The sequence below is a fragment of the Piliocolobus tephrosceles genome, chromosome 3, assembly GCF_002776525.5.
Source record: "Piliocolobus tephrosceles isolate RC106 chromosome 3, ASM277652v3, whole genome shotgun sequence".
NCBI lineage: Eukaryota > Metazoa > Chordata > Mammalia > Primates > Cercopithecidae > Piliocolobus > Piliocolobus tephrosceles.
Genome location: NC_045436.1, coordinates 131,960,549 through 131,977,836, shown reverse-complemented (window position 1 = coordinate 131,977,836; position 17,288 = coordinate 131,960,549). Strand labels below are relative to the sequence as shown.

General features: G+C 39.2%; 1 protein-coding gene across 12 annotated transcripts in view; it reads right to left on the bottom strand.

The window, feature by feature from the left end:
* The window catches only part of AASDH (aminoadipate-semialdehyde dehydrogenase), a 43,133-nt gene extending 30,598 nt beyond the window's left edge, over window positions 1-12,535 (bottom strand). For 4 of the 12 annotated variants that reach the window (XM_023192222.3, XM_023192224.3, XM_023192225.3 and 1 more), the window contains exons 1-4: window positions 12,391-12,535; window positions 9,382-9,653; window positions 7,775-7,895; window positions 3,466-3,782 (exon numbers count right to left, since the gene is read on the bottom strand). In XM_023192222.3, coding sequence (XP_023047990.1) covers window positions 3,466-3,782; window positions 7,775-7,895; window positions 9,382-9,611 — 668 coding nt within the window. In that variant the 5' untranslated portion in view covers window positions 9,612-9,653; window positions 12,391-12,535. Of the gene's footprint in view, window positions 1-153; window positions 307-3,465; window positions 3,783-7,774; window positions 7,896-9,381; window positions 9,654-12,390 lie in introns of those variants that run through there. The other 8 variants (XM_023192232.1, XM_023192233.1, XM_023192230.1 and 5 more) reach the window with 6 other exon arrangements.
* Window positions 12,536-17,288: the final 4,753 nt, after the last annotated feature.

Sequence of the window (17,288 nt, the reverse complement as noted above, 5' to 3'; positions counted from 1 at the left end):
CATCGTTCGGGGCCCTCTTGTATGCTGTGGAACGGAGGGACCAAGTTTAAACTTGCAGTAAAGATCCTTGCCGCTTGGCTTTGACTCTGGACTCTGGTGGTCTTCTTTGGGGAATAAACGGTCTGGGCATAACAAGACCAAGGGTAAACCTACCATAAATCCCCTCTCTGAAGACAGTGTTATGGCTGTGAAGAAGACAGAAAGACCACTGCACCTGCATACCCAAGCATCATCACAAACTTTCTTATCTCCTGTTTATTTTCCTGAAAACCCATTTGTCTTTCCAAAACAATTTATTTCTTCTTCCTATGAACAAAGAAATTTTATGAACAAATAAATTTACAAATACATTTAAATGAACTTAATAAAATGCAATTCCATTTCTTTTGTAAACTGCTATATGCATAGGAATAAATTTTTTTCTTAATCTGTCTTTTGTCAGTTTAATTCTCAGTCCCCCAGATACTGCGTCACAGATGGTAGAGGAAAAGTTCACCCCCATTTTAAAATGGAGAAAACTGAAGTTCATGGAGGTTAAGTAACTTACGCAAAGTCAAAAAAACAACTAATTTTTAAATGTTTAAAAAATAGTTATCCTTATCCAAGCCTTAAAATTAATCCCCTGATTTGAAATATCTATCTAAATTAGACTTCAAAATTTCAATAAATGAAACCTAGTTCTTCCCTTTCTGCAGCTATCATACTCTGTGGAGGTAGTGCTGCCTCTTACCAACATCCACAAGAAAACTCAGCGTTGTCTTTTTTTTTTTTAAGACAGAGTCTTGCTCTGTCACCCAAGCTAGAGTGCAGGGTCTTGCAGTTGCCCAAGCTCAATCACAGTGCACTGTAGCCTCAAACACCTAGGCTCAGCAATCTTCCTGCTTTGGCCACTGGAGTAGCTAAGACTACAGACTTGTGCCACCATGCCCAGCTAGCATTGTCTTATTAATAGGTTATTCTGGTAATATCTGGGGAGCCAGCAACGGAGATAAGATTGTTCTAATATGTGTCTGAAATTTAGTACTCCCTAGTTTAGTGATCTAAGTCTAAAACAGAAAATTTAACATTACCGTTTTAATTTTTAAATTGAATATTTTAACATTTCATCTCTCTAGAATCGAATTATTTGCCACCTCACTTAACATAAAAGCAAAACAAAAAAGGATTTCTAACAGGCAAATCAATTGAATTAAGTTGAAGCACCAAACAAGGATCAAAAAATTTGTATAATTTAGTCATAAATCAACCCTTCAACCCTCATTAAGTAAATGTTTGCTCCCATTTCACAGACCATTCTTACCACTGCCGGGCCAGTGCCTGGTGGTCGACTGTCTCTCCACCTCCCTCAGATTCCTTATCTGCTACATTTTCTTCAAGTTCCCTACATCCCCACCCCCACCTCACCTCCCACACTCTTAGGTATGACTTGGCTTTCTGCCTCATACAAAAGTTAAAACCAACTGGCTTCCTCTAACACCAAGAAATGTACGTACTTTACTATCCTAATCTTTTTGAGGGTATCAAAAAAAGAGGTATTCCACTCAGTATTTTAAATAATGCCATTCCCTCCCATCTAAATGTATCTTACTCCTTTGTTAATACTCCTACTACTACTCCATTATTCAAACCAACCCTTTCTACCAACTCCCTACTCTCAGCCTATAAACCGCTCATCTTTTTTTTTTTTTTTTTTTTTAAGATAGGGTCTCACTCTGTCACCCAGACCGGAGTGCAGTGGTGCGATAACGGATCACTGTAGACTTGACCTCCTGGGCTAAATCAATCCTTCCCCCTCAGCCTCCTGAGTTGCTAGGATTATAGACACAGATCACCATGCCCAGCTAATTTTTTTGTGTTTCTTAAAGAGGGAGTACCACTATGTTACCCAGGCTGGTTTAGAACTCCTGGGCTCAAGCAATCCTCCTGCCGTAGCCTCCCGAAGTGTGGGATTACAGGCGTGAGCCACTGCACCCAGCCAACCTCTCCAATCTTAAAGACAAAACACCCATGTCTATCCCAGAATTCCCTCTTTTCCATTAAAACCAGTTTCTAGAAAATAACATTTGACTTTTATGACCTCTATTTCGTTATCTCCTATTCTCTTATCTCCAGCCTAATGTAATCTATCTGCAACCTTGGGGACTTAAGAAGTCACTAAAGACTACATTGTCAATTACAACAGACATCTTTCTCTACCAGCATTTAACCATTTCTTCTTTCCAGGCCTGCATGTGCCATCCAATACCACAGGTCCACTGAGCACTAAGAATGTGGCTAGTCCAAATTGAGATGTGTAAGTATAAAATGTATACCAGATTTTGAAGATGATTAGCATAAAATATGCAAAATACCTTACTAGTAATGTTTATGTTGACTACATATTGAAGTAATGTTTTGGGGTATACTGAATTAAATAAAATATACTGTTAAAATTAACTTCACTTGATTCTTTTTTCTTCCCTTTTCATTCAATTTTACTTTTGAATATTACTTAAACATTTAACATTACATAAAACTTAAAATCACATAAAATTACATATGTGTCTCATGCGGTTTCTATTTCTGTATCCTCCTTTGATTTTCTAGGACCTAAGGTTCACTTCCTCCTCTCTTTCTTGGCAAATTAAGAATGTCAACTTTGGCGATTTCTAATCTCTTGACCACATCAGCAAGTCAAACACCACAATACTACTACAAGAGGGAACTTAATAAAATGAGAATCTTTTAATGGTTCCCCATCATCTACTGGATTAAGTTGAGCCTTCAACTGGGCATATCAGGCTCCTGATCTTTCACTGTTTCCTCAGCCCTGCGCTGACATTCTAGCAGGACAAACTCCTTCATTCTCATATAACTCTGCTAGTACCTCTGCTAGGAAAATCCTTTCTCCTTTTTATTAATAATTAAGATGCAAAGCTTCTAATCACATCATTTGTTTGTTCCGTGTCTGGCCCTGGGCTTGGATGAAATAGGTGAAAGCCCTAGTCTGCAGAGAACTAAAGTTCAGATACAGCTGAAACAAAAAAGACTTAATTACTTCTTAGGATTATTAATTTAGGAACAAGAGTTATAAAACCAAAAGTTTTAAAATTATTTTTTCCCTTTAAAATACAAGGTTTTTTTGTTTTATTTTGTTTTGTTTTTGAGACAGTCTCACTCTGTCACTCAGGCTGGAGTGTAGTGGCATATTCTCAGCTCACTGCAACCTCCACCTCCTGGGTTCAAGCAATTCTCCTGCCTCAGCCTCTCCAGTAGCTGGTATTACAGGCACCCACCACCACCCCCGGCTAATTTTTGTATTTTTTTAGTAGAGACAGCTTTCACCATGTTGGCCAGGCTGGTCTTGAACTCCTGACCTCAAGTGATCCGCCACCTTAGTCTCCCAAAGTGCTGGGATTACAGGTATGAGCCACACACCTGGCCTAAAATATAGGTTCTAAGAAAGAGTCAAAGAATAGAACTTACTGAAAATGCTGGATATTTGGTACTATACACTCATGAGGCACTCTGACAATCTTCGGTATCCCTGTAGTCCCTGATGTATGTAGTACATACGCTAAGCAATGCTTTAGCCTCAGATCCACGTGTTCTGCTTTTTCTTCATTGACATGCTCAGAACTTTCGCTGATTTTTATTTTTTCTTTTTCATATTTCTCTTTTTCATCACTTAGCATCAAGTTCACCTCAGTATTTTTCCAGTGAAGTCTGAAGAGCACTAGGTCATTATGTTCTACTGTAAATGTATCACAGCTCAATAACGTTTCATGAAAAGATTTAAATTTCTGTGTGAAATGGAGGACAAAGTTTACAATATTAGTATGTTAAAAGATATTCTTCTTTATATAGAAGTAATATGAAATACAGTCATCCCTCAGTATCCATGGGGGAATTGGTTCTAGGATCATCTCAGATACCAAAATCTGAACATACTCAAGTCCCTTATATAAAATGTTGCTGTATTTGCATATAACCCATGCACATGCTCCCATGTATTTTAAATCATCTCTAGATTACTTATAACTACTATAAAACTATGCTAATGAATGCTATGTAAATAGTTGCTATATTTTAAAATTTGTATTAGTTTTTACTGTTGCATTGGTTTTTTTTTTTTTTTCCTGAATATTTTCTTCTTTTTTCTTGAGACAGAGTCTCTCTCTGTTGCCCAGGCTGGAGTGCAGCGGTGTAATCTTTATTGTTTTATTTTTATTTTTTACTTTTGAGACAGAGTCTCACTCTTTCGCCCAGGCTGGAGTGCAGTGGCGCAATCTCGGCTCACTGCAAATTCTGCTTCCCAGGTTCACGTCATTCTCCTTCCTCAGCCTCTCAAATAGCTGGGACTACAGGCACCTGCCACCATGCCCAGCTAATTTCTTTGTATTCTTTTTAGTAGAAACAGGGTTTCACCGTGTTAACCAGGATGGTCTCGATCTCCTGACCTCGTGATCCGCCCACCTTGGCCTCCCAAAGTGCTGGGATTACAGGTGTGAGCCACCCCGTCCGGCCGCAGCAGTGTAATCTTAACTGACTGCAACTCGAACAGCTGGGCTCAAGTGAGTTTCCCACTTCAGCCTCTTGAGTAGCAGGAACTACAGGTGTGCACCACCACACACAGATAAGTTTTTTATTTTTAGCAGAGACGAGGTCTCACTATGTTACCCAACGTGGTCTCAAACTCCTGGACTCAAATAATCTCCTGCGCCAGTCCCCTAAAGTGCTGGGATTATAGGCGTGGGCCCCAAATATTTTCAGTCTGCAGTTGGTTGACTCCTCGGATGGGAAACCTCTGGATACAGAGGGCCAACTGTATTCATTTACTCATTCAACATGACTTTTTTGGGGAGTTGGGAGGAGTACTTGCTATATACCTGGGGGTAAAAAGATAAATAAATCTCCAAGAGCAAAGTGCTGTCCTTACTTTCAAACCTATTTTCAAAAACACCAGACATATAAAAGCAATTATAATGCAGTGTGGTATGATAATAAAGCAGGCTTGAAATGTTAATGGGAACAGAGAATGCTGAACTTAACTCTGCCTAGAAGGTCAGAGATTGCTTCATGGGTAATATTTGTTATAAGAAGCTATTCTCCAAATAATAAAAATGGGCACTTCAGGCAAACAACCAACATTGAGGATCTGACCTGGGAAAGTGATTAAGCATTCCAATTAAGGTAAAGAATGGGGAGGGGGAAAGGGAAAAGGTGAGGTGCGTAGTTGATAGGAGATGAGATGCAAATCCTTAATAATTTTGTACAGTCAGCACAAAGGAGTTTAGATCTTAACCTGTAAGTGACAGGATCCAACTGAAGGTGGCAATAGCATAGATTAGACTCTATCAAGGACAGAATAATAAAGGAGATTCTGCTAAGTGAGAATCATTTAATGAGTCTTTTGCAGTAATTCAGATATACCATACGGTTCTGAACTACTATTCTGCTGCAAGAGGAGTGGTTAGAAAGGGTCTATGAGCAAAGAATAAATAAGACATGGTGACTTTCTGGATATGGACTGAGTCTAAGAAAATTGTTGGGTTTCTGGCCCAGGTGATTTGGTGGATGGAGACGAATTAATGCAAAAGTGAGTTTGGATGAAGAGATGCTAAGCTAAATTTGTACACGTTGAAAGTAAGGTTTCTTTGAATATATCTTTTTAGGTTGACAACAACAGCAAATATAACCTAAGTTTTCACATTAAATAAATCAACATAAATAATGAGAAAAGGGTCACAACCCAGAAGCCTACAGTGTTTTCTTTGTGTGTTTGGTGTATGTGTACGCACTGGGTAGGGTATGTGGTGTGGCCTGTAATATTTACAAAATTAAAGGCCTACATACTCTTCAGATCTAGCTCAAAATCATCCCTCCTCATTAAAATTCTACTATCTCTACTAGGTTATGTTTACTTCACTTAGGACAATTATCACACTATGTAGATGTTATGGGTTCAGGAGTAATAACTTTTCTCTCCAACTACATTATAAAAAACTGGAAGGCTTATATACCAATGCCCTCCCAATCATCCTGTCCCTAGTGCAAGGTTTCTCAATTTCAACACTACTGATATTTTGGACCAAATAATTCTTTGTGGAGTGCTGTCTTATACATTGTAGGATTTCTGGCAGTATCCCTGGCCTCCATCCACCAGATGCCAGTAGCACCCCACTTCCATCATTACAATAAAAAATATGTCTAGACATTGCCAACTGTCCCCAGTTGAGAACTATTGCTTTAATGGATACGTACAGTAGATGCTTAAAAATACTGATTGCTCCTGTGTTAAATGAAGGAAGAACACTTACACCATCATCAAAATCATGGGATAGGAAGCAAGGTTTTGCTATGCTCAACTCGTTCGTTCTTGGGTTTTGCTATGCCCAACTCCTACTGGTCATAAAGAATACCTTGATATTGACAATTAATACTGATACTAAGTTACCCTTTATAAAATTTTCACTAAGGTTGCTAAGAAAAATAAACATCACATCCCCATCACAAGTTCATTTGCTTACTTATGAACAATGGAATAACCAATTTGAGGAGTAGAGGAAACTTCGGCTACACACTAATAAATATTTATTTTTAAAGCATTTACTAACCAGATCAGGTGTGGTGGCTCATGCCTGTAATCTCAGCACTTTGGGAGGTCGGGGCGGGCAGATCACTTGAGGTCAGGAGTTCAAGACCAGCCTGGCCAACATGGTGAAAGCTTGTCTCTACTTAAAAAAAATATACACAAAAATTAGCCAGGTGTGGTGGCATGCAGCTGTAATTCCAGTTACTTGGGAGGCTGAGGTACAAGAACCGCTTGAACCTGGGAGGCAGAGGTTGCAGTGAGCTGAGATCACACCACTGCCCACTGCACTTCAGCCTGGGTAACAGAGTGAGACTCTGGCTCAAAAAAAAAAACAAAAAGAAAAACAAAACAAAACAAAAAAACCCTTTGAGTCTCTAGAAAGTCCCCCATATATCTCAAGTTCTTGATACTTCTTATATACACAAAGACAGACACACACACACACATACACAGTGGGGGGAGCAGGAGGGAGTAACGCATTTAAGTTACCCCATTACAAACTGGCTCATATAGAAAATGGGCAAAAACAGGCTAAATTGAATATATTTTTATAATGTTCTTCCCCTTTAGTAAAACAGTATTTTATAAATAATAAATAAATAATGAAGCATGGGCTGCATCTTGCTGAAGATATAATTCTTGCCCCCAAAGCAGTGTTTCTTGGTTACATCTTTGGTTGGCAATCATTTAAAAATAAAAAACAATAAATTTAGTTTTCTGGAAAGATCTCTTCTAAGTACCAGTCTCTTTTTCAAAATGCAAGCTTTGTTATAATTCTTCAGTGTTGCTGACCAATGTAATTGCCATAAATATGAAAGTTTCAAGTATTATAAAATTTTCCAGTATAGGAAATACTTTGGAAGGAGAAAGGAAATTCAAAACAATGCACAATATATTATTATAAGGCTAACAGATCTGTTCATACCACAGAACAGTGGTTCACAATGCAGTATGAAGGGTGGAGAGCCCCTCCAGGGGACAAATGGCAATGTCTGAAGATTTTTGGTTGTTACGACTGGGAAGTGCTACTGAAGTCTAGTGAGTGCAGTCAAAGATATTGCTAAATATCCTATAATGTATGGAACACTCCTCACAACAATTACTCAACCCTAAAAATGTCATAGTGCAAAGACTGAGAAACCTTGCCACATTTAGCAGAATGTAATACAGGCAGAAAACAATTGAAACACCTAGACTTACATTAATTTGTTTTTTTTCAACAAGGATATACTTTAGATTACATTTTTTCATAAAATGAGTTGATAATGATGGTGGTGAATCTGGATCGATAGGTACATAAGCAGCTGGGACTTGGAGAATTCTAAAGAAAAAAGTACACAGTCAGCACAGAATGTCTGTTGATTTAGTATTTGTTTAAGTATTTCTATTTCTCTATGCACTTTATTTTTTGTAGCAGTATAAAAATGGTTTCTGGAGTGCTTTATTGCTGATCAGAAATTTCCAATGTTTTCATTGACACTTAGTTGATAATAAACACCGTCATTTTAGCCAGGCACAGTGGCTCACACCTGTAATCCCAGCACTTTGGGAGGTTGAGGCAGGTGAATCACCTGAGGTCAGGAGTTCGAGACCAGCCTGACCAACATGGAGAAACTCTGTCTCTACTAAAAATACAAAATTAGCCGGGCGTGATGGTGGGCGCCTGTAATCCCAGCTACTTGGGAGGCTGAGGCAGGAGAATTGCTTGAACCCGGGAGGTGGAAGTTGCGGTGAGCAGAGATCACACCATTGTACTCCAAAGTGGGCAATAAGAGTGAAAATTCATCTCAAAAATAAATAAATAAATAAACAAACACTGTCATTTTATCTTTTCTTCATGAAAACCCTAAGTATTTACTATGTTAAATTCTCATCACTTAATATAGAGAAATATAAGATTTTTAAAAGTTAAGCATTTTAAGTAGCTTCAGGTATACTTTAAGGATATCAGATCTTTGCACATAGTAAGTTCTCAATAAATTTTGTCAATAATTGAGTGAAAGTAAATTTTTGTTGTTGTTGTTTTTGTTTATTGTTTTATAGCGATGGGGTCTTGTTAAGTCACCAGGGTGGTCTCGAACTCCTGGCCTTAAATAATACTCCAGATTCAGCCTCCCAAAGTGCTGGGATTTACAGGTGTGAGCCACTGTGCCTGGCCAAAAGTAAATTTTTGAACATCTTTTGCTTTATACTTATATAATTAATTTACTAAGACACATATAGAATGAATAAACTCTTTCTTTGGCAGTTTATATTTATTGCAGAGTTCTAGAATAGAAATCACTACATGAGGATAACATTCTAGAACAATTTAAATGATTAAATATTTTGCAAATATTTGTTGGAATAGTGTCTTCCAATAGGTTCATATTTCAATCTATATCAACTATTATCCAAAACTCTAATTTACTGATTTATTGAATACCTTAGTGCTGAAATTGTCAGTTGTGGACAAAAAACATAGTCATGTTATCTGTGAAATCCTGTTTTCTTTTATCTAACTACAAAGTGTTATAAATTGTCATAATTGTTTTCCTTTAACAGATTAATGAAGCCCTTATATTTTGGAGATACTTATATGTTCTATTAGTAAAAGCTTCTAGTCTCTCCTAAATAAGCTCAGAATAATTAATTTAAATAATTAAAAATAATACTAGGGGAAATGCAAACTTCTTTAGCCTCTCTACAATTGACCAAACAATACAGAAAAATCCAATAGTAAATAGAACAGTAACTTGCAATATACTCTATTAAAAAATTACATTAGCTTGGAGTAACATCAAATTTACAGTTCTAAAAAATATTACCCTAAAATCCAAGAGGGTAAGTCTATCCCAGGTTGGCAGTAGAGACCAATTTCCCGAATTCCTTGAAAGTCACAGTGTAACAGCAGAAAATTTGATAATTCGGAAGCAGCATTAACCACAGTCTTGTAGGTGTAGTAAACTGGAAGCTGGTTGTTGCATTCATCAAAACATACAGCTACTTTGTCCATATAACAGGAGGCAGCCTTACGCACCAAATCCTGAAGAGTCATTTCACTGAAGTTTATCTAAACATCAATTTGTAGCAGAGAACCCTGTGTATATACAGAAGTGTTAGGGAGAGATGGAGTTTTAGTGAGCTCGGTGGAGGGATAGGGAGAAACTTCTCTATAATCATGTCTCACAAAAATAATTATATCAAAGATGTATAAATGAAGAATCTCTGAACTTATGAAATGTCTATGGTGACTTTACTGAGGACAATGAGGTTGAAAATTAACTTGATACATCAACCTATGCTGGTTCAGAGCATCAAAAAAATTTGGGAGGGGAGTGGTATACACAGACGAAAATGAAGCAGGTAAAAATGGAGACTTCTCTCTCAACGGACCACAATGTAAATATGAAATATATAAAAAATTAATCAATAAAATCAAATTTAAGGGACCCCACACTTAATTTTTTTCACTTTCCTTCAGTAACTGTTACAGATTTGTTAAGATAAATTAGTCAAAATGTTGTATGGTGACTTTCAAATTACTCATGTGGCCAGGTGCGGTGGCTCACACCTGTAATCTCAGCACTTTGGGAGGCCAAAGGGGGCGGATCACTTGAGGTCAGGAGTTCAAGATCAGCCTGGCCAACATGGTGAAACCCTGTCTCTACTAAAAATACAAAAATTAGCCACGCAAGGTGGCATGCATCTGTAATCCCAGCTACTCTGGAGGGTGAGGCAGGCGAATCACTTGAACCCAGGAGGCAGAGGTTGCAATGAGGCAGGATGGCGCCACTGCACTCCGGCCTGGGTGAGAGGGCAAGACTCCATCTCAAAATAAATAAATAAGTAAATGAAATAAAAATAAAACAAAATGATTAATGTAAATAAACTTTGCTTTTAAATTCCAGTAGGAACTAAACTCAGATGAAAGCAAAATCAATCTTTGACAGAAGAAAAGTAAAAAACCCTATTCCTATTCATTCAGTTCTAGACAACTATATATAAAAACAGTGCTTATTACTCCTATAATATTAGTATTTTACAGAAGTCATACTTGTATAATTGTCAAGAAGTAAACTCTTCATACTGTGTATTTTATTTTTAAATTGCCAATAAGTTCATTTAGACTGAAAATATAATATTACAACTCAATAAAGCAGTATATCAATGCAATGTTCTCTGGGTTTCTTAATGCAGATTATACTAAAAGAAGATTTGAAATAGTATTTCAAGAAAGAAACACTCGGGATCAATGGTAAAAGAAAAACTCACAGTGTTTCCTTGAAGGTAAAGGTTATTTTTTTCCCTCTGTGAACTCTATTTTCCATATTTTAAAGCAAGAAAGACTTACCAAGTAGTCTACTTCAGTAAAGTTTTGTTTGTTTTTTGAGACAGAGTCTCGCTCTGTTCCCCAGGCTGGAGTGCAGTGGCGCCATCTCGGCTCACTGCAATCTCTGCCTCCCAGGTTCAAGAGATTCTCCCACCTCAAGTTCCCGAGTAGCTGGGATTACAAGTGCGCACTACCACGTCCGGCTAATTTTTGTGTTTATTTTTTTTTTAAGTAGAGACGGGCTTTCTCCATGTTGGCCAGGTTGGTTTTCAACTCCTGACCTCAAGTGATCCACCTACCTTGGCCTACCAAAACGTTAGGATGACAGGCGGAGCCACCGCGCCTGGCCAAGTCAAGTTTTTTTTTTTTTTTTTTTCTTTTTTTTTTAATTTGTTCACACCTATTTGAACTGATTTCCTGACTCAATTTTCATTTATATCAACTAATTAACATCAATTAGAAAAAAAAATCCTAAAGAGAGTAAAATGAACCAATAACTGCCAAGACCCATCAGTTTGAAAATGCTGTGATTTCTAAATATAAAGTTTAAACAGGTAAGGCAACTTTGGTACTTACATTATTTTTTGTAAGCATTTCTATACATATTAGCTCTTTCTTATGCACAAGATACAATTTTAAGCTTTCCTCAGACATACAATGATCATTATGTAAATATAAGGAAGGCTTTCTGCAGCATGCGCTCAAACGATGAGGAATGAGTTTATTTCGCAACATACAGGTAGTGCGGAAGGGTACCTACACATCTATACGATAATTAAGATGTTTCTTTCCATTTTCCCAATAGTTGCTACAGAGATTTAAGGTAAAATCCATTCTTGTTGTTTCAGGTTTTCATTTTCATTCATCAATCACAAATAACATTCTCTGCAGTAGAGAATACTATACTTAATAATGCCCAAATGTTTGAGACTTTAAAAAGGAAAAAAAAAAAAAAAAAAGCAAACTCCGGTAAGCAGATTTTATATGTAAAAGGAATAAATTTAAGATATTTGCTACTTTACAACCGTAGAAGCTGCTGTTTAGTCAACAGAGATCTTAAGAATGTCAACAAATTCTACTGGTATGGGGCCTCTCTCTAGGTCACTGGCTGTTTTAAAAATGGATAAATAATCTAGAAACTTTATTTTCCCAATCCACCTGCTTATTAATTTACGGTATGCAGCGAGTAACAATGCACTTTAGAGCTTCCTAAACATTTCTTCACTGCTCCTCGAAACCACTCTAGGGGGTAGCGGAGCGCAGAGCACACTTATTTCCATTTGAATGGAGGGAAGGAGGGCCGGAGGCTAGTGACGCAGGAGTGTACACACAGGTCAGGGTTAGTCTGCACCACACCAGCACGCCAGACCCGGATGTATCAAATCTGAGGCCAGGCAGTGGTCCTGAAGCTGAGCAAATGTGTGTGGAAGCAGGCTTAGGCCTCGCGGCACTTCGCCTCCCTCACACCGACCCCCGCCGGACACCGCGCCCTGCGGCGACTCACTTAGCAAGTCTCGCGGATTAGGTTTGATCGCATTCGGATCTTTACCGGACGGCTCGTCGCGGATACTTCTCACCGCGAAGCAGCAGCTCCCAGAAGCCGTAAGCTATCCCAGAGCGAGGCCCCATACGCAAATCTTCCGCGTCGCCATGTGACGTCAGTACGAGCGACCCCAGGCAGGCTGTGTCGAGCTGACCCTGCCTCTCCTGAAGCCGAAGCGCCAACTTGAGAGAAGAGTTTTGTAGGCTTTTTCACTTTTGGTTATCTGCTCTGGCGCTCCTTGGGGTCGTGCATGGTCTCGGACAGGGTTTGCAAGGACTTTGGAGCTGACCAGTTTGTAGCCATAACCCTTTCGTACTTGCCAAGAAACTCTGGGCAAGACTTGAATTTTGAGCCGCAGTATTCTCGTTCATAAGGTGAGAATAAAAACATCACCTAGGGTTGATGTGAAGAGAGATGAAATCATTGTGAAATAGGAGAGTTACTGGCCTTCAACCAATGACATTTTCTGAAAACGTGCTGGAGATACGGCTGCAACAGTGACGCCTGCAAACGACGTTCCTGTCATCATGATGCTGACCTTTTAATTGGGAAGCAGATTGAAACGATAAGGAATTTGACAGGAGCATTTATTAGGATCTGTAAAGAAATTAAAGCAGGTCCGAGGTGGAGGTTTTTAAACTATATGCCTGAATACAAGTTTCTGTTTCCAAGGGAATTGTTACAGTTGGAGACATGTCAGTTATCACAGTAAGCGTCAAGGGTAGTAACAGTGGTGTTTTAAAGCTATGTCTGGTGGCAGAGTAATCGGGATTTTTTTGTTTGGGGGGTTTTAGCCGGGGGAGGGATTGCGAATTCAGCTCTGCATCAAAACAGTACGTGAAAAAAAGGACGCTATCGCAGCCGTAGTTGTTGATGACAAGAAAACTGTGGTACGAATCTGAGCAAAAAATATTTCCACATGCCAGCTATACTTTTCCAAGATGTCCCATGGGCTACTCAAACTGACACAGCCTTATTTATGTATTTAGGTTGGAAGTGAGCAAAAGTGTATCTTGTTTGTGTTTCTATGTTGGGATGACACCATCATCCACCCAGCCAGCCAGTTAACCTTCCCACTTACCCTTTTACATCCGATTAGACCCTGTGTCCTCTAGTTCTCAGTCTTAAGACCAGCACCCGGCTGGCTACATCAGAATTGCAAGGAGTGATATTTTAGAAGATTCCAAATTCCTGGACTCCGTCCCCAGAGGTTCATCCCCTAGTTTTCTAGGAGGGGCCCTAGAACCTGCGTTTTTTAGATATTCATCGCCATTACTGCCACTTTAGTTCAGGTGTTCTTGGTCAGCTTTTTCCTAAAACGTTTTCAGTTTTGTTTGCCTTTGATTGACTCTAAATTGCTGCCAAAATGATGTTTTATTATTCCAGTATCATCTTCCAACTCTCTGATATTAATAATCTTTTTAAAAGTTTTTCTTCCCTTGCAGTATCTATTTCCCTCAAGTTTCCTTTTTCTTTCTCCTGTTGGTTTTGTGCTCTTTCATAATAAGAGGCTTTCCTAGGATATCTAGTGGTCCTTATCTGCTCATATGTAAGTGGGGGGGGATATTTAAAAGTTCATTGGAAGATCTTGAGCCCATAGGACGTTTGTTGAAAACCAAGTGGGAGAGGAGGGGTATGGAGGCTGGGGTATGTCTCAGAATTTAGTACAATTTTCACTTAATTCTCTTATTTTAGGTGCCTGGTGTCGTCCATTACAGAGACCCCGTTTTACTACTGAACAATAAAAAAAGCCTTCAGATCCGCATCCCGCAGGGTCTCCACTCTTGGCTTTGGCGCCCCCCTCCCTCTTTCTCTGTAGAAGGGAGCTTCTTCCTTTCTTCTCCCTTCTTTCTTGCCTTTCTGCTCCTTAAAACCAAAAAAAAAAAAAAAGCCTTCAGAATAAGGCTGGGGGGGTGGCATAAAGGATGTAACTCTCCTAAATGAACTTCCAGTCCTTTTAGTTACCCTCTTCACTTCTACTTCCTGAAGACAGTTTCTGAGCTTTTTAGGGGTTTCTGTGATACAAATAGAATTGCTTGTTGGTTTTGCTCACTGGGGGTTTACAATTCAGCTTTTTCGAGTCAACTGAGCCCTTTGCTGTTGATTCCAGAATTTTATTTCCATTATTCCTTTTCCTTAATTACCCTCAAGAGTTTATGACTTTAAAAATCCTGTTACTGTCATTTTCAGGGACTCTTAGGGAGCAAATGTACAACACTATGTTTAAGACAGCATTTTTACCTGATAATCCAGGGTTATCATTCTAAAACATATACTAGATCAGTCATAGCATTCTTCTGCTATGAGAATAAGAAGCTTCAATGATCCCTTGTTGCCTGCATAACATTCGGACTGTTCAGCAAGGTAAACAAGAGAGCTCATTTTCTTTCTAACTCACTCTCTCACAGCAGGCCACAGCTCCCCCACCCATCTTCCACATTCCCCATACCTGATACTGTAAACTCTAGTCATAATGAGGGGCTAGTAAGAGTTCTGAGCATACAAAGTCCTTATCATGTTTCCACACCTGTGTTTTGGCTTGAAATACCCTTCTTTCCCCATGCCTGCTTGATGAAAATATAGCTTACACATCACGTCTTCAGCGATGCCCTTCTTCAAGCCCTGAGGAATAATTTATCCAGACTCCTCCAAACTCCATCCCATGAACCCACCATACTCTTGGGAGGGGTCATTTGTCATGGGACCTGCAAATTCTGAGTTTGCCAAGAACGTAAGGTCCTAACTGCTCTTTACCTAGGTCATTTTTCAGGGTTGTTTGGGATGATCCGTTTCATAGCTCAAGTATTCTTCCCAAAGAGTAGGCTTGCTTCCACTTAACTACAAAAGTAGTGAATCCCCCAAACTCAGTATTCCTCTCCTATAATGTAACCCACTGACTGCATGTGCAGACATCCATGGAGGCCCATCTTCACCATCCAGGTATGACTTGGGGGACATGGAAAACTGGCGTAAACATGAAGTTCTGACTTCTGCTTTTGCCATAAATTACAAAGTTCTTTGTCACTCAGGAATCCAAGTTTACTGCCATAAAACAGATAACAGGCTATCTTATTAACTTTGAAATAGGTTTCAATTCCAGACCCTTCCCAGACAGCGACATATATTTCTTACAGCATCAGTTGTTATTGTTGCTGCATTATTTCCAAATCTGACCTCCTATACTAAATAGCACCCTTATAGCAGGGATTCATGTCTTATGTGCTTGTTTCCCAAACCATCTTTTTTTTTTTTTTAACTCTGCTCCATCCACTTACATTGTTCCAGTTGCAGGGAAATATCAAATGCCCACCCTGTACCCTGCTGATACTTTGTACCTTGACTGGCACTACTCTACTTACTTTAGGGGTCATCTCTCAGTTGTCAATGTCATTGTTTCCTTTAAAAAAAGTTCAAAAATAATTTGGAAAATCGTTGACCCTACTTGAAAACAAGGTTAGGTAGGTCCTCCTGTTATGTGCTCTTGTAGCACATTATCACAGTTGGGATAATAAGGCATTGTGTGATTTACTCTAACAGTGTTCAGCTGCTCAGAAGGCAGAGAGCAAATTAGTGGGTTTTTCAGGCTTGGTGTTTTGACAGGTATTAGTCTGTTCTCACATTGCTTCAAGTAAATATCTGAGACTGGCTAATTTATAAAGAAAAAAGGTTTAATTGACTCAGTTCCACATGGCTGGGGAGCCCTCAGGAAACTTAAAATCATGGTGGAAGGCACCTCTTCACAGAGCATGAGGAAAGAACAGCCAACTATGAAAGTAGAATGGAAGGCCAGGAGTGGTGGCTCACGCCTCTAATCCCAGCACTTTGGGAGGCCGAGGTGGGCGGATCATGAAGTCAAGAGAGCAAGACCATCCTGGCCAAAACGGTGAAACCGTCTCTATGAAAAATATAAAAATTAACTGGGCATGGTGGCACATGCCTGTAGTCCCAGCTACTCGGGAGGCTGAGGCAGGAGAATCACTTGAACCCAGGAGGCGGAGATTGCAGTGAGCCGATTGTGCCACTGCACTCCAGCCTGGCGACGGAGTGAGACTCCATCTCAAAAAACAAAACAAAACAAAAACCCTCACTCTTTGCTTTAACAAGCGTGGTAAGGGTGGTGTCGGTCCATAAGTTAGATAGGCAGTTGCTAGGCAGATGTCCTTGCAGACGTATGTGTGTATGTGTGTGTTCAGATTGTGGTGGCCTTTGTGCAGGTTGTAAATTTTTGTAGTCTTTTGATAGTTCTTGTTATCAACCATATGTATATGAGAACCCTTCCCCTTCATGGCCTTTCCTGGCTCCGTTTATCAGGGTTTTAATACAAGTTACTCCATTTTCAATTTGACAACTTTCACATTTCCTCTTTTGATCAAGGTCTTTCTCAAAAGCATCACTGATCAATCATCCTGTATGTAGGTTTTGATGTCTCTTGGTGCCAGTCTGTCCCCATGTTGAAGGGAGTCATTGGTAACTAAGAATTAGCATCAAAATCCTTTAGCCACATTTGAGCAACAAAAGAGGTTTGGAGGGAGTGGATCTCAAGCTAAGTCTACCTGGAGTCCATTGTTAAGTTCAATTTTGTCTCTTCCACAGGCACTGGCTATCATCTCAAAGTGCTGGGAGAGCATTATTCCATTAGGAGTTGCATTTCTATGCAAATTTGACAAGAAACAGGTATAAAGTTCTTAAAAAAAATACAAAGTAACTATCTCAGCATAATAGTTTTGAGCCATGAACCTAGGCTTAAAGGCAACCAACTGAAGAAATCAAATGATCATGAGGAATTAGGTGAGACCTGTTATACCATGTGGCCTATTTTCTTATTTTGTGTATATAGATTCCCCAAAGGAATGTATCCA